Source organism: Carassius gibelio, chromosome A16, assembly GCF_023724105.1.
Source record: "Carassius gibelio isolate Cgi1373 ecotype wild population from Czech Republic chromosome A16, carGib1.2-hapl.c, whole genome shotgun sequence".
NCBI lineage: Eukaryota > Metazoa > Chordata > Actinopteri > Cypriniformes > Cyprinidae > Carassius > Carassius gibelio.
This window is the reverse complement of record NC_068386.1, coordinates 31,106,118-31,123,190: the sequence shown is the minus strand read 5'-3', so window position 1 is coordinate 31,123,190 and position 17,073 is coordinate 31,106,118. Positions and strand designations below refer to the sequence as shown.

Below are 17,073 nucleotides of genomic sequence, written 5' to 3'. Positions count from 1 at the left end.
GTTATAAATTATCATACTCTTTAAAAGCTTTAAACACAAATAAGTAAATGTTATAAACTGTTCCTATGAAGTTTTTTTTTTTTTTTTTTTTTTTTTACAATGCATTATGTTACCGAGTAGGTAAATGCAATCTAGCCAAAGTTCTCCTATACAAGATCTGAATATGATTACCTTGCCTACAAGCTGTCATCAATACAGGAAGTACCCTTTCCTTGATCCAGAAATCCTTTTTTGAGGAAAAAAAATCATGAGGTGTGGAAATCAAGTAATGGACAAACATTTCTGCTGGCAAATGGACAAAGCCAAATAGCTTTGGGAAAATCTGACTGGGAGTGTGAACTTCAAGGTATGCAGTTCAAGTTAACCCTGTATGTAATGAGAGACTCTTATCTAACCATTCCAGTCATTCTGGGTATGGATTTCTTGATGATTTCAGGAATAATATTAGATTTCAAGAACTTGCCATATAGCTTTCCTTTCAAGGATGATGGTACTGTGCAGGGGTTTCCATTGTGGTCCCATTGTATCTTCCAAACTTTTAATCCACTTCTATCTTGCCCTACCTACACCACAAATGACAGTAAAAACCTTACAGTCAATCAACCAACTGGTCCTGAAATCAGACTCTTCTGATCAATTTAAAAATCAACTAGAAAGTCTGATGAGTATTTGGCCAACCATTTGTACGCACGAAATTGGTCACTCAAAAATGGTAAAACAGGATTATCACAACAGATGAATTGCCTGTTAGGAAGAAAGCATATAGACTGTCAGCACCTAGACAACATTTCACTGACAGAGAAATTCAAGAGCAGTTAAGTAAGAATATTATTCACCCCTCATTTTCTCCAAGGGCCTGACTTGTTGTCACTGAACACTCATTGAACAAGAACACTTACAACACCTTGATCAAGCCTTTAACTGTCTCCAACAAGCCGGTCTTATGTTGAATCTCAAGAAGTGCAACCTTGTGCAATGATCACTTACCTTTCTAGGCCATGTGGTATCCTCTGAAGGAATAAAAACAGACCCTTCTAAAGTTGTGTGACGATCGTGCACTAGGAAAACACGAGGAGAGGGGAAGATCCAATCGCTGGTATGTTTATTAAACAAAAAGGTAAATCAAAACAAACAGTCCAAGTAGACAAACAAAACAAAATAGGGAACCGGACGGAACGGACAGGGAACTCGGAAGACGAGATAGCAAGAGGAAGTCTCAGGAGACGAGAACATTAGTACACGAAGGGTAAGGACTCCATGCAAACAACAGGGAAAGACAGGTATTTATAAGGGGACTAATGACAAAAGATTGCCTGCACCTGTGCGATTAACTGGAGTGCAATTACTGTGAAGACAGTACCAGACTAGAGGAATTATAGTGCCTATGGTGAAGTGCCTAGGAGAAGTGTGCACATTAGTGGACACCCAGGAAAACAGAGACTGACAGCGTGACATTACCCCCTCCTCCACGGAGCAGCTGCCAGATGCTCCCCCTGAAACCCAGGGAAACCCAACAGATAAAGAAGCTAGGAGGGAGGTGGAGCGGCGGATGACTGGGGGGGGGGGGGGGGGGCTGGAGGGCCAGAAAACATAGTACACAGAGACCGGAGAACCAGGTAGACTGGAAAACAGAGACAGGAGAACCAGATAGAACGGAAAAACAGAGACAAAACAACCAGGTAAAATGGGGAGACAGAGACAAGACACCCAGGTAAAATGGGAAGACAGAGACAAGAGAAGTGTAACACAAAACAAGGAGTCCAGGAGGGTGGTGGACCGGCGGAGGATCAGGGGGAGGGACGGAGGGCCAGGTCCAAAGAAGAAAACAGACAGAAAGACAAAAGAAAACAAAAACACAAAAACATAGGTCCATGAAGGACATCACGTGATGCCCACCAGGGCAGAGCAAAGGACCACCACAACCATGTGGTCAAGGCAGAACCGACCGACTCTGCTCTTGAAGACCATTGGTGACCCGTATTTGTTCATGAAGATCCCAGGTGACTTGACTCAGTCCTTGAAGATCCCAGGTGACTTGACTCAGTCCTCGAAGATCACCGGTGACTTGACTCTGTCCTTGAAGATCACCGGTGACTTGACTCTGTCCTTGAAGATCACTAGTGACTTGAATCTGTCCTTGAAGATCACCAGTGACTTGACTCTGTCCTTGAAGATTACCAGTGACTTGACTCTGTCCTTGAAGATCACCAGTGACTTGAACCGACTCTGAAAGGTCAACGGTGACTTGCCTTGTCTCTGGAAAGTCCATGGTACCTAGTCCTGACTCTGGAAGGTCATCAGTGACTAGCCCTGACTCTGGAGGGTCAGCAGTGACTAGCCCTGACTCTGGAAGGTCATCGGTGACTAGCCCTGACTCTGGAGGGTCATCGGTGACTGGCCCTGACTCTGGAGGGTCATCGGTGACTAGCCCTGACTCTGGAGGGTCATCGGTGAATGGCCATGACTCTGGAGGGTCATCAGTGACTGGCCCTGACTCTGTAGGGTCCATGAACACCTGACTGGATTCTGGAGGCTCAATAGGAACCTGACTCGACTCTGGAGAGTTCACTGGAACCTGACTCGACTCTGGAGAGTTCACTGGAACCTGACTTGATTCTGGGGAATCTGCTGGAACGTGACTCGACTCAGGAGGGTCAACAGGGGCCTGACTTGACTCTGGAAAGTCAATGGACACTTGACTCGACTCTGGAAGGTCAACAGGAACTAGCCCTGACTCTGGAGGGTCAACGGTAACTAACCCTGACTCTGGAAGGTCGAAGGTGACTAACCCTGACTCTGGAGGGTCCATGAACACCTGACTCGACTCTGGAGGGTCAACCGGAAACTGACTCAACTCTGGAAAGTCAATGGACACTTGACTCGACTCTGGAAGGTCAACAGGAACTAGCCCTGACTCTGGAGGGTCAACGGTAACTAACCCTGACTCTGGAAGGTCGAAGGTGACTAACCCTAACTCTGAAGGGTCCATGAACACTTGACTTGACTCTGGAGGGTCAACCGGAAACTGACTCAACTCTGGAAAGTCCACAGGCACCTGACTTGACTCTGGATGGTCAACAGAAGCCTGATTTGCCTCTGGACAGTCAACTGGAATTTGACTCGACTCTCGAAGGTCAACAGGAACTAGCCCTGACTCTGGAGGGTCAACGGTAACTAACCCTGACTCTGGAAGGTCGACGGTGACTAACCCTGACTCTGGAGGGTCCTGAACACCTGACTCGACTCTGGAGGGTCAACCGGAAACTGACTCAACTCTGGAAAGTCAACGGGCACCTGACTCGACTCTGGAAGGTCAACAGGAATCTGACTCAACTCAGGAAAGCCCACTGTAACTGCCTTCCTCTGCAGTGGTTCCAGGCTGGCGGCCATCTTGTGCAGTGGTGCTGGATTCGCAGACGTGACGTGAACGGTCTTGGGAATCTCTAGGATTTTTGACAACCTGGAGAAGTAATCCAAAAATGTCACTGCTGCCATCTTGGGCGTAGGCGCTGAGCTGGCGGCCATTTTGCACTGTGTGCTGGACTGGTGGCCACCTTGTGCTGTGGTGCTATGCTGGCATCCACCTTGCCTCCTGGCGCTGGGTTGGCAGCCATATTGTGATGTGGCACTGGACTGGTGGCCATCTTGTGCTTTGGCGCTGAGCTGGGGGCCATCCTGCACGGTGCTGCTGGACTGGTGGCCACTTTGTGCTTTGGCACTGTGCTGGTGTCCATCTTGCCCGTTGACGCTGGGTTGGCAGCCATCTTGTGCTGTGGCGCTGGACTGGCGGCCATCTTGAATGTTGGCGCTGAGCTGTCCGCCATCCTGCACTGTGGCGCTGGACTGGTGGCCACTTTGTGCTTTGGCGCTATGCTGGCGGCCATCTTGCCTCGTGGTGCAGGGTTGGCGACCATGCCGCACAGCGGCGCTGGGTTAGTGGCCATTTTGTGCAGCAGCACAGGACTGGCGGCCATCTTGCACAGCGGCGCTGGCTCAGCCGATTTACGTCTCCTTTCCCCTATCTGGTTATAATGGGGAAATGGCGGCTCCCAACCGAACCCCGGGTCAATGGGAGCCCACAGTGGAGATCGCTGCCGGACCTCCTCTCGACTGCTTGCTCTGGAGAGACCTCCCCTGGTTCCACGGAACACAACTTGGCGAGTGCCCTCAAAACCATTTCTCTCCCGCTTGATGGAGGAGGAAATAGTAGCAGAAATACCGCTGGATCTGTTTGGATGGATTCCTTCTGTGACGATCGTCCACTAGGAAAACACGAGGAGAGGGGAAGATCCAATTGCTGGTATGTTTATTAAACAAAAAGGTAAATCAAAACAAACAGTCCAAGTAGACAAACAAAACAAAAGAGGGAACCGGATGGAACGGACAGGGAACTCGGAAGACGAGATAGTAAGAGGAAGTCTCGGGAGATGAGAACATTAGTACACGAAGGGTAAGGACTCCATACAAACAACAGGGAAAGACAGGTATTTATAAGGGGACTAATGACAATAGATTTTCTGCACCTGTGCGATTAACTGGAGTGCAATTACTGTGAAGACAGGACCAGACTAGAGGAATTATAGTGCCTATGGTGAAGTGCCTAGGAGAAGTGAGCTCACTAGTGGACAACCAGGAAAACAGAGACTGACAGCGTGACAAGTTGAAGTTATTTGTGATTTCCCAGTACCCCGGTCTCTCAAAGACTTACAAAGATTATTGGGATTGGCTGGATGGTTTTATTCCAAATATGTCTGAAAAAGCAGCACTACTTCATTCATTAAAGAAGAAACAACCTATGTGGACATGGACGGAGTCATGTCAACAGTCCTTTGAAAAAAATAAACTAGGCTTGTCGAGAGCTCCTGTTCTTATCCTTCCCAATTTCAACAAACCCTTCATGGTACAAACTGTTTTTGCTACAGCACAACAGAATGATCCAGAAGTACAGGAGTTGTGCATGAAGGCTAAGTCACAGACAAGTTCAGATCCATCTAGAATTCATTATGTTATTCAAGATGGATTCCTGTTTCACAGTGCACCAGATGGACAAAGAGGACCAAAGTTACTTCTAGTTATACCAGCTTGTTTACGACCTGAGTTTTTAAGAAATGCACATGACAACCCATTAAATGGATACTTGGGTCGACTTAAAATGCTATTGAGATTAATGAAAGTTGCTTATTGGGCAAGTTTGAGGAAGGATGTATGGAAAAACTGCAAGGAATACCAAACATGCCAAAAGTATAAACCAACCCTCTCCAAGTTGTCTGGCTACTTACAGTCTACTCCTGTCATAGAGCCTGGACACATGTTGAGTGTAAACTTGATGGGGCTATCTGACTAGGTACAATTTACCTCAAATCTCAGTGCAAACAATGGAGTGTCATACAAAAATTGACCACAGCATATCACCCTCAAACCTACTTAACAGAACGCATTAACATGAAACCTAAAACCATGATTGCTTCATATGTGAAAGACAATCATCGTAACTGGGATAAGTGGCTCTTAGAGTTCAGATTTGCCACTAACACCGCCTTGCAAGAGAGTACTGGATTTACTCCAGCTGAAATTGTTTTGGAATGTAAACTAAAAGGACAACTAGAAAGACCTCTAACAAAACCACCCAATCCTAGCAACCCCACTTTTGATACAGTGGAACAACAAGGGAGCTTCGTCCAGCTTGTTAAAGAGAATGTGCAACAAGCTCAGGCTAAGCAGAGGCACTACCTTAACCTGGGAAGAAAAGAGGCTGTTTTCAAAGAAGGTGATCTCGTCTATGTTCATACTCATCTTCTGTCAAATGCTGATGACGGTTTCATGACTAAACTGTTGCCAAAATGGAAAGGTCCTGCCAAAGTGTGTAAGTGTTTGGGTCCGGTAAATTACATTATTTCTTTCCCGGATAACACTGACATTTTTGATACTTGTCATGTTCTGAACTTAAAGCCTTTTTTTGGAAATGTCCAATCTTCAAATGAGGGGGGTAATATGTAACAGTCACAAGCCTGTTATAGGTAAGTTCTCTTCCTCACCACTAGGGGTACTAGAGGGCAGCATGTATGGGTATAAATCATGTAACATGGTAGAAGGAGGAAGTGTATCATGCAAAAGCTGGAGCATGGCCTTGCCATGTAATTGCTGAGTCCTGGTTGTTTTATGGTCAACTTTAAAAATGACTTTTTTGTTTTCTGGAGGTTTATGGTAAGTGAGAAGACGAAAATGTGAGGAAGTTTTATAAGTTCCTTGATACACAAAGCTCTTCAACTCATCAGAGGACAATCACCTTTATTGTCCGTGGACTCTGCTATTGAAACAGCAAGCATATCCCCGCTGTCAGGTGGAAACCTCCTATGTCCACATCTTGTTAATTTCATATTTTTTCACTTTTTTCACATAATTATTAACACAGTCAGTATGATGGCAATGTTATCTGTGTTAGAATATGAAATCAGTTATTGATGTATTCCAAATATCTACTTAATACTAGGCTTATTATGCATGTGCATTGAAGTTTTAAAATGTATCTAATATAATACTTGAATTAAATTGGATGTTTTGGATACCACCATTCAATTGTTTTTATTATTATTTTAATGATTAAGTTCAACTATTAGGCCTACTTATAGACTATACCTCTCTTGGCACTGTGCATGTAAAACAACCCTATTAGCAAGGTTTTTATTTATGGGAGAAAAAAAGGCTGTCTACTGGTGCCAAGTAAGCCTCTTTGGATACATTGGTTCCATTATTTTTCCAAGAATAAGCGTTAGTTGCATTAATAAGCATTATTTTTATTTTTTTTTATTCCTTAAAACTGACTCACTGTTGAAGGAGAAAAGAGCACAAACTTTTTTTCAGCATTACAGACCTATCATTCATGGGTATGTGGGGTGGCATTGGTTTTGAACATCATATATATATATACTGTACTTTTCAAACATTTGCTGTGGGTGGGGGGATTTATTGTAGTTCATTCAGTAGCTGACACAGCCTCAAATGACTCACAACATGAATTATTGTTTTATATCCTCCTGGGAATTTCTTTTGTGCATCCAAACCTCATTACCTCATTGTGGTGACAGGAAATGTGTTCGAATCTCACCTTCTCGTCTAAGATGAATTTAGCAGAAATGCACACTCACACATGCACAGGCTTCATTTAACAGGAAATTTGCTGAAGGCAAATGTGCGGAAAGAGGGTGAAATTTACTAGACTCACTTCTATGAACACATTAATTAAATCTTAACAACATCTCAACAAGAAGAGTAACAGCAATTTGTCATCATGGATGAAACATATACAGAGAGGTAAACAGAATATTTATTTATTGAATTTTCATGATGTTGTGTTTTGATCCATCATTAACACATTTTGGTAATTGCTAGAGATTGACTCATGAGCATAACCTTGTTCTTTAAGAACAGCCCAACATATTAAATTCAATGCTTAATATTTTTTATATTATTATTATTATCATTATTTGATTATTGAGTATTGTAGAACATCTTGATTATATTGCCCAAGTCTGTAATTCATGAAAATAGTACGTGATCACAGATGATGATGTATGATAGTGGGATTGCGGTGGAATGCTTGAAAAACCTGTGGTTAATCAGTGTGTTGCGAAGTCCTTCTGTTTGTACATAATCATATTTGAAAACAATGTGGCCTGCATGTGGTAGTTTTGAAGTTGAAATAATTTCCACTGTCAAATTCTGTATTCAAATTTTTAAAAGCTTTTTTATTATTATATTATTACTAATCAGGCCTACGATTATAATACTATAACATTATTATGAAACTTTGTCTGTTGTACAGCCATTAAGCAATTAAATATAGTTACCCTCTACAAATTATTATGGTTAATATATGTTGGTATGTATTTAAGTAAATTGGCATGTTCTTTCAAACTCTTAATTTCCAGTATTCGAAAAAAAAAAAAAAAAAAAAAAAAACATGTTTGAGATTTGCTAAAGAACACATTGCGACCTCCTGACATCTACTTTCACAGCATTTTTGCAAATCAATGTGGCTTGAAAAAAAATCACTATATGATAGCGTTAAACGAGTAATAACAATCCATAAGAGACAGACATAAGAGTATGTTACTAGTTTTATTCATTGGGTTTAAGTACAACTACACTTAGTATAAATAGTATGTTTTCAAACTACTTTTATCTTTTTATATAACATTTGCTGTTTTTTACAGCATGAATACAACAACATTTGATTACTACGAAGCAGACGCCTGCTCGACTAATGGTTCACAGCTGAATCCAGATCTCAAGGCTGCCATTTTCTACATGGTTTTTGGACTTGGCCTTATTGGCAACATCACCATCTTATGGGTCCTCTTGAAAATCATGCATGTGAAAAATATGACAAATCTCTGCCTGCTGAATCTGGCTCTGTCAGACCTACTAATGGTCCTCTCACTGCCCTGCTGGGGTCTCTATGTTCAGGGCCACTACTTAAAAGCCAATGAAATGTGTAAAGCAATGGCAGGTACATACCAAGTGGGATTTTACAGCGGAATCTTGTTTGTTACCCTGATGAGCGTGGATCGGTACTTGGTCATCGTACATGCTGTTGCAGTGCTGGGAGCGAAGATGCTGCGTTACGGAATTATAGTTAGTCTCATTATTTGGATTGTTTCAATCTGTGCTGCCCTTCCAGAGGCCATCTTTGCATCAATGGTCACAGAGGACAGTATCACCAGCTGTCAGAGAGTTTATCCTGCTGGGTCAGCCCAAAGGTGGAAGCTCTTCCGTAACTTTGGTGAAAATACAGTAGGACTGTTCATCTCTTTGCCCACTTTAACCTACTGCTACTTCAGGGTCCTAATGGTTGTGAAAAACACAAAAAACTCAAAAAAGGAACGGGCCATAAAGCTCATCTTAGGCATTGTCATCGTGTTTGTGGTCTTCTGGGTGCCCTACAATGTGGTGGTGTTTCTGAAAACCTTGCAGGAGTTTGGCATTCTTACTAGCTGTAAGGTTTATCTTCATATCAACATGGCCATGGACTTGACAGAGACAATCGCACTAACTCACTGCTGTGTAAATCCGGTCATTTATGCTTTTGTTGGAGAAAAGTTTAGGAAATGCCTAGCAAGTATGTTTTCAAGATATCTTGTGTGTGTGAAGACCTACCAATTGACATCTACACAATACAAAATTTCAGAGAATGAAACTTCCAACACAGCAATTATTTTTACATCTACCAAAAGTACACAAGTTTAGACGGGACACGCAGCATTTTTTATTATTCTTAATTTTTGTAAATATTGTGGTTATCATTTAAAATGTTCATACATTGAAACATATACAGTAATGCATATTTTGTGGTTATATCATATCAATTATACTACCTCAATTAGTGAAACCAAATGTCATTGTTAAAAAAGAACCGTCATATATGTATATATTAAATCATACAAAGATATATATATATTTAAAAAATCCTGCTTAAGGTTGGTGGGGCAAGAGATGCTTTCTGCAGTCTAGTGTTTATTATTAAATTAGTGTCTTTAACACAGGTGTAAAAATTAACCGATGCATTAAATTTAATGAAGTATTAAAGCTGCGGTAGGTAACTTTTGACGCTCTAGCGGTTAATAAACAGAACTGCTTGCGTCTTGCGGAAGAACATCGTAGCCGGAACTACTTCTCTCTGTTTATGTCTATGAAGAATCACAAAGGTACTGGGTTACTCCGCCGCGGTACCCCCGAAGCAATCTAAAATAGTCTGAATATAAACACTTATTATAGGTGCAACCTAGTGATTCAGGAAAAGCTAAAAACACGGTTTGGGAAAATGGATTCATGGTGTACTCGCTTATTATATACATTTTTCTACATTTTGAACACAAAGTGTTCGGACCGCAGCTCTGATTGGTTGTTTCTTACCGGGAGCGGATGACTTTCTGCAAATGGCAATAGGACCACTGGGAGGAGCCAGAGGAGCTTGATTTTTTTCACAAATTATCTGTCTCATATTCTACTGTCAGGACATAATGACAGGTTTAACAAATATGTAAAAAATATATTTTCACAAAAGTTACCTACTGCAGCTTTAAGTGGTCTAATATTGATAATATATCTGTTTCTTAATATCTCTGAGGCCTCATCACATGACCTGCTTAAAAAAAACATCACTGGTTCCATATAATTGTTATTAACCACAGGAATAGAAATAAACATCCTTAACCACAGACACTTCAAAGGCAAAACCAAACAAAAAACATTGTCCAATCACATGGACTAAAAGAGTGTGTGTAAGTGCAGTATTGATATATGGATGAACTTTACTTTGAATGTATTCTTTACTGGACTGATGTCTGTGAATATTGTATATTCTTAATGTCTATTAAATTTTATGCCTAAACTACTTATTTTGAATGCACTGATATTTATATCAAGATGTTTATCAATATGTAAATAAACAAATAAATAAAACTATTGTACAAACCCGATTCCAAAAAAGTTTGGACACTGTACAAATAGTGTGTAAAAAAGGAATGGAATAATTTACAAATCTCATAAACTTATATTTTATTCACAATTTAGTATAGATAGCATATCAAATGTTGAAAGTGAGACATTTTGAAATGTCATGCCAAATATTGGCTCATTTTGGATTTCATGAGACCTACACATTCCAAAAAAGCTGGGAAAGGTAGCAATAAGTGTTATGAGTCGGTCATGAGTCTGGTATCCTCCTTTTTTCACCCTTCTGGTTATTCTCTTACTCTCACAGACCAACATTCCATGCACACGCTCATTCACTCACCCCAAGCTGTCTCCAATTGCTAGCTGTTGTTGCAGTTACCCTCTCGCACCTGCTCTCTCTTTCTCCTTATTATGCTTGCTACTTCTAGCCTCTCCTTTTCCTGTTTCGTTGCCAGATTATTTATTTCGGTATGCTTGCAGTTGGCAGTTTCCTGACTATCCGTTCCTGTCTTGTCCGAATCCTGTCCCGAACCATTCAAGTCTCGTAAGTCATCCAACCTGGCTCAGGTCTATCGCTATCTATTCTACTCTAATGTTTGCTCTATACTCTGTCCAGCCTGCATGCTCCTCTGTTATCAGTTTGAAGAAGCATTTTCGTTTGGACTGTTATCTCTCACTATTAAAGAGACAATTATTGCATTTCGCTTTTGGGTCTAATCTTTATTCATAACAATAAGAGGCCTGAAAAGTTAAATGTACATATAAGGAACATCTGGAGGACCAATTTGCAAGTTATTAGGTCAATTGGCAACATGATTGGGTATAAAAAGAGCCTCTCAGGGTGGCAGTGTCTCAGAAGTCAAGATGGGCAGAGGATCACCAACTCCCCCAATGCTGCGGCGAAATAGTGGAGCAATATCAGAAAGGAGTTTCCCAGAGAAAAATTGCAGAGAGTTTGAAGTTATCATCATCTACAGTGCATAATATCATCCAAAGATTCAGAAAATCTGGAACAATCTCTGTGAGCAAGGTTCAAGGCCGAAAACCATACTAAATGCCCCGATCTTCAGGCCCTTAGATGACACTGTAATGGAAATCACAACATGGGCTCTGGAATATTTCCAGAAAACATTGTCGGTGAACACAATCCACCATGCCATTCGCCATTGCCGGCTAAAACTCTATAGGTCAAAAAAGAAACCATATCTAAACATGATCCAGAAGCCCAGATGTTTTCTTTGAGCCAAAGCTCATTTAAAATGGACTGTGGTTAAGTGGAAAACTGTTCTATGGTCAGACGAATCAAAATTTGAAGTTCTTTTTGGAAAACTGGTATGCAATGTCATCCGGACTAAAGAGGAAAAGAAAACCCAAGTTGTTATTAACATATGCTCCCATCTAGATGTCATTTCTTTCATGGAAGACCTTGCATTTTCCAACATGACAATGCCAGACCACATACTGCATCAATTACAACATCATGGATGCGTAGAAGAAGGATCCAGGTACTGAAATGGCCAGCCTGCAGTCCAGATCTTTCACCCATAGAAAACATTTGGCGCATCATAAAGAGGAAGATATGACAAAGAAGACCTAAGCCTGTATTAGACAAGAATGGGACAACATTCCTTTTCCTAAACTTGAGCCACTTGTGTCTTCAGTCCCCATATGTATGCAGACTGTTATAAAAAGAAGAGGGGATGCCACACGTGTTGATGCCATGAAATTTAAAATCTACTTATTTTTCCCTTAAAATTATACATTTTGTCAGTTTAAACATTTGATATGTAATCTATGTTGTATTCTTTAAAAAAAAAAAAAAAAAAGAAAAAGAAAAAAATCCACATCATTGCATTCTGTTTTCATTCACAATTTGTACAGTATCCCAACTTTTTTGAAATCGGGTTTGTATATTATAATGCTATTGCGTACCACAGGAGCCCTCCCTGATACATTATGCACTGCATGCGAATGCTTACTTTAGTTTTAAATCATAGAAAAAAAAATCTAGTACCAACACTTTCTCTGTAGCCTCACAAAATACTGAATTATAACATTTTACACATGTACATGCAGAAAATATCCAAATTAAGTGACATATTGCATAACAATATTTGTAATGATATTGCACATATGGCATAATTTTTGGACAATGGAATTTTAGATTTGATTTTTAGAGACATTTTATTACTTTTATGGGTTGTATTTGCACACTATTTTTCATATACACTGTCAACAATGATTGTACCTTTAGGGGTCACTAGGGCAGTATCCTCAAAGGGAAACTTTTGTACCTTATTTACCCCTAAAGGGTGCATATTAGCTCCTTACAGTAGTAATGTGTGTATTCTTATGGTATTATTATGAACACTAGGGGTAAAGGTGGTAAAAAGTTGTCCCGTTTGAGGGTGCTCTGACAGGATGAGGTACAGTACCCTGTCACAATCACTTGGGGAAGGAACAAGGAGATGCAGGAGAATACTTTGAGACTTTAATCCAACAAGCAAAGGTATATTACACAGGAACTCAAGGAAGACATTTAACACTGGACACAGACTCAGTGAAACATAGGGCTTAAGTAAACAAGGAAACTAATAATGGGAACACCTGGAAATAATGAACATGCCAACATGAGGGACAACACAGCTGGAACCAAATAAACATAATGAGGACAGGAACAGGAAACATGAACAAACATGGGAAACTGGAACTAAAGTAAGACAGTAAAACAAGGAAACACAAGTCCACAACAATGACATACCACTAAAGGTACTTTTTTGTTTTTCTGAGTGTACTGCATAATATACACACAGTCTTTTTATTTTTTATTTTTGTCAAATACCTGAATGATGAAGAAAAATAAAAACATACTAACACACATCCTAATCTGTAAAGCATCAGGAAGTTTTTGGAAATAGCTTATTGTAAAACTGTGAATATAACTGAAGCTTCAGGGAAGTAACCCTAACCTTTATCTGTACCTTTAAACAGCAGAAAACCACAGGTTTCTGAAGAGAAATGCTCTGCAGGCGGATTTCCTGTGTTCTTTGGCTCTGACGAAAACAGTACATGAAGACTGCTGACATGACAGTGTTATTTCAAGTAGCACCAAAACATATATACGTGTATATATATATATATATATACATTTATTCATTTAGCAGATGCTTTTATCCAAAGCGACTTACAGATGAGGACAGTGGAAGCAATCAAAAACAACAAAAAGAGCAATGATATATAAGTGCTATAACAAGTCTCAGTTAGGTTAACACAGTACAAGTAGCATGGGATTTTAAATAATATAATAAATAAAAAGAAAACAGATAGAATAAAAAAAGATAGAGCAAGCTAGTGTTAGAGATCTTTACACACACACACACACACACATGCAATTGCATAATAAATGAAAAGAAAATAGAATACAAAAAGATTAGAAATGTAGTTAGATTTTTTTAAAGAATAGAATTAGAATAGTGAGTGTTAAAGTTAGAGGGTCAAATAAAAATCATGGAAGAGATGTGTTTTAAGCCGATTCTTGAAGATGCTTAAGGACTCAGCTGCCCAGATTGAGTTTGGGAGGTCATTCCACCAGGAGGGAACATTTAGTTTAAAAGTCCGTAAAAGTGACTTTGTGCTTCTTTGGGATGGCACAATCAAGCGACGTTCACTTGCAGAACGCAAGCTTCTAGAGGGCACATAAGTCTGAAGTAACAAATTTAGGTAAATGGGTGCAGAGCCAGTGGTAGTTTTGTAGGCAAACATCAATGCCTTGAATTGTATGTGAGCAGCTATTCAAAGCCAGTGCAAATTGATAAACAGAGGTGTGACGTGTATTCTTTTTGGCTCATTCAAAATTTATCTTGCTGCCGTGTTCTGAATTAATTGTAAAGGTTTGATAGAATTGGCCAGAAGACCTGCCAAGAGGGCATTGCAATAGTCCAGCCTGGACAGAACAAGAGCTTGAACAAGGGGTTGTGCAGCATGTTCCGAAAGAAAGGGCTTGATCTTCTTGATGTTGAATAAAGCAAATCTACAGGATTTGACAGCTGATCATCACTCATAACTCTAAGGATTCTAGCTGTTTTTGAAGGAGTTATGGTTGATGTGTCTAACTTGAAATTGTGATGAAACAATGGATTTGCTGGAATCTCAAGCAGTTCTGTCTTGGCAAGGTTGAGTTGAAGGTGATGGTCCATCATCCAGGAAGAAATGTCTGTTAGACAAGCTGAGATGAATAGCTACCGTCAGATCATCAGGATGGAATGAGAGGTAGAGTTGAGTGTCATCAGCATAGCAGTGGTATGAAAAGCCATGTTTCTGAATGACAGAACCTAATGATGCCATGTAGACAGAGAAGAGAAGTGGTCCAAGAACTGAGCCCTAAGGCACTCCAGTAGTTAGATGTTGTGGCTTGGACAATTCACCTCTCCAAGATACTTTGAAGGACCTATCTGATAGGTAAGACTCAAACCATTGAAGTGTGGTTCCTTAGATGCCTTTTGCCAGTAGGGTTGATAGGAGGGTCGGGTGGTTAACCGTGTCAAAAGCAGTGGACAGATCAAGCAGCATAAGTACTGAAGATTTGGATTCTGCTCTTGCCAGTCTTAGAGCTTCAACAACTGAGAGCAAGGCTGTCTCAGTTGAATGTCCACTTCTGAAGCCAGATTGGTTGCTGTCAAGGAGGTTGTTGTGTGTGAGAAATGTAGAGACTTGGTTGAACACAGATCGTTCAAGTGTTTTTGCAATGAAAGGAAGAAGGGAAACTGGTCTATAGTTCTCTAAAAGAGATGAGTTGAGGTTGGGTTTCTTAAGCAGTGGAGTTATACGTGCCTGTCTAAATGATGAGGGAAAAACACCAGTGTGGAGGGATGTGAGTGAGTGCAGGTACAACTGCAGGAGAAATGGCTTGAAGGAGATTAGATGGAATAGGATCAAGCGGGCAAGTAGTAGGGTGATAGAAATCAAGGTTTTTAGTATATTTTTTATTGCTACGTGGCAAACAAGTTACCAGTAGGTTCAGTAGATTGTCAGAAAACAAACAAGACCCAGCATTCATGATATGCACGCTCTTAAGGCTGTGCAATTGGTGTGGCATGGAGTCAACCAACTTGTGGCACCTCTCAGCTGTTATTCCACTCCATGATTCTTTAACAACATTCCACAATTCATTCACATTTCTTGGTTTTGCTTCAGAAACAGCATTTTTGATATCACCCCACAAGTTCTCAATTGGATTAAGGTCTGGAGATTGGGCTGGCCACTCCATAACATTAATTTTGTTGGTTTGGAACCAAGACTTTGCCGTTTACTAGTGTGTTTTGGGTCATTGTCTTGTTGAAACAACCATTTCAAGGGCATGTCCTCTTCAGCATAGGGCAACATGACCTCTTCAAGTATTTTAACATATGCAAACTGATCCATGATCCCTGGTATGCGATAAATAGGCCCAACACCATAGTAGGAGAAACATGCCCATATCATGATGCTTGCACCTCCATGCTTCACTGTCTTCACTGTGTACTGTGGCTTGAATTCAGAGTTTGGGGGTCGTCTCACAAACTGCCTGTGGCCCTTGGACCCAAAAAGAACAATTTTACTCTCATCAGTCCACAAAATGTTCCTCCATTTCTCTTTAGGCCAGTTGATGTGTTCTTTGGCAAATTGTAACCTCTTCTGCACATGCCTTTTTTTTAACAGAGGGACTTTGCGGGGGATTCTTGAAAATAGATTAGCTTCACACAGACGTCTTCTAACTGTCACAGTACTTACAGGTAACTCCAGACTGTCTTTGATCATCCTGGAGGTGATCATTGGCTGAGCCTTTGCCATTCTGGTTATTCTTCTATCCATTTTGATGGTTGTCTTCCGCTTTCTTCCACGTCTCTCTGGTTTTGCTCTCCATTTTAAGGCATTGGAGATCATTTTAGCTGAACAGCCTATCATTTTTTGCACCTCTTTATAGGTTTTCCCCTCTCTAATCAACTTTTTAATCAAAGTACGCTGTTCTTCTGAACAATGTCTTGAACGACCCATTTTCCTCAGCTTTCAAATGCATGTTCAACAAGTGTTGGCTTCATCCTTAAATAGGGGCCACCTGATTCACACCTGTTTCTTCACAAAATTGATGACCTCAGTGATTGAATGCCACACTGCTATTTTTTTGAACACACCCCTTTCAACTAATTCAACTAATTGCCCAATTGCACAGCCTTAAGAGCGTGCATATCATGAATGCTGGGTCTCATTTGTTTTCTGAGAATCTACTGAACCTACTGGTAACTTGTTTGCCACGTAGCAATAAAAAAATATACGAAAAACCTTGATTATTCTGGTTAGTCACATTGTACTGCTATTATTTTGAACAAGACTGTATATATATATATATATATAAATATATATATACACACACACACACGTGTGTGTGATAATTATCTTGTTGTATTATACAGTAATGTTACATTAATGAAATAATTTTATATAATTGTGTCCAATCTATCAGAAAGTAATCAAAATGATATTATGGCAGTTTTCCACAAGTTCATCAAACAACCGCAGTAAGAATATTTCATCAAGCACGGTGAGTAATGGCTTCTCCTACAATTGTTATTTGCACCTCTT

At 40.4% G+C, this 17,073-nt stretch overlaps 1 protein-coding gene across 1 annotated transcript; it reads left to right on the top strand.

Moving 5' to 3' along the window:
* The first annotated feature begins 7,166 nt into the window (after nt 1-7,166).
* On the top strand, nt 7,167-13,329 carry LOC128030951 (C-C chemokine receptor type 4-like). The gene is made up of 2 exons (XM_052619052.1): nt 7,167-7,311; nt 8,214-13,329. The coding sequence occupies exons 1-2, from the start codon at nt 7,289-7,291 to the stop codon at nt 9,244-9,246; spliced, it is 1,056 nt and encodes a 351-aa protein (XP_052475012.1). The 5' UTR covers nt 7,167-7,288; the 3' UTR covers nt 9,247-13,329.
* The last annotated feature ends 3,744 nt before the right edge of the window (nt 13,330-17,073 follow it).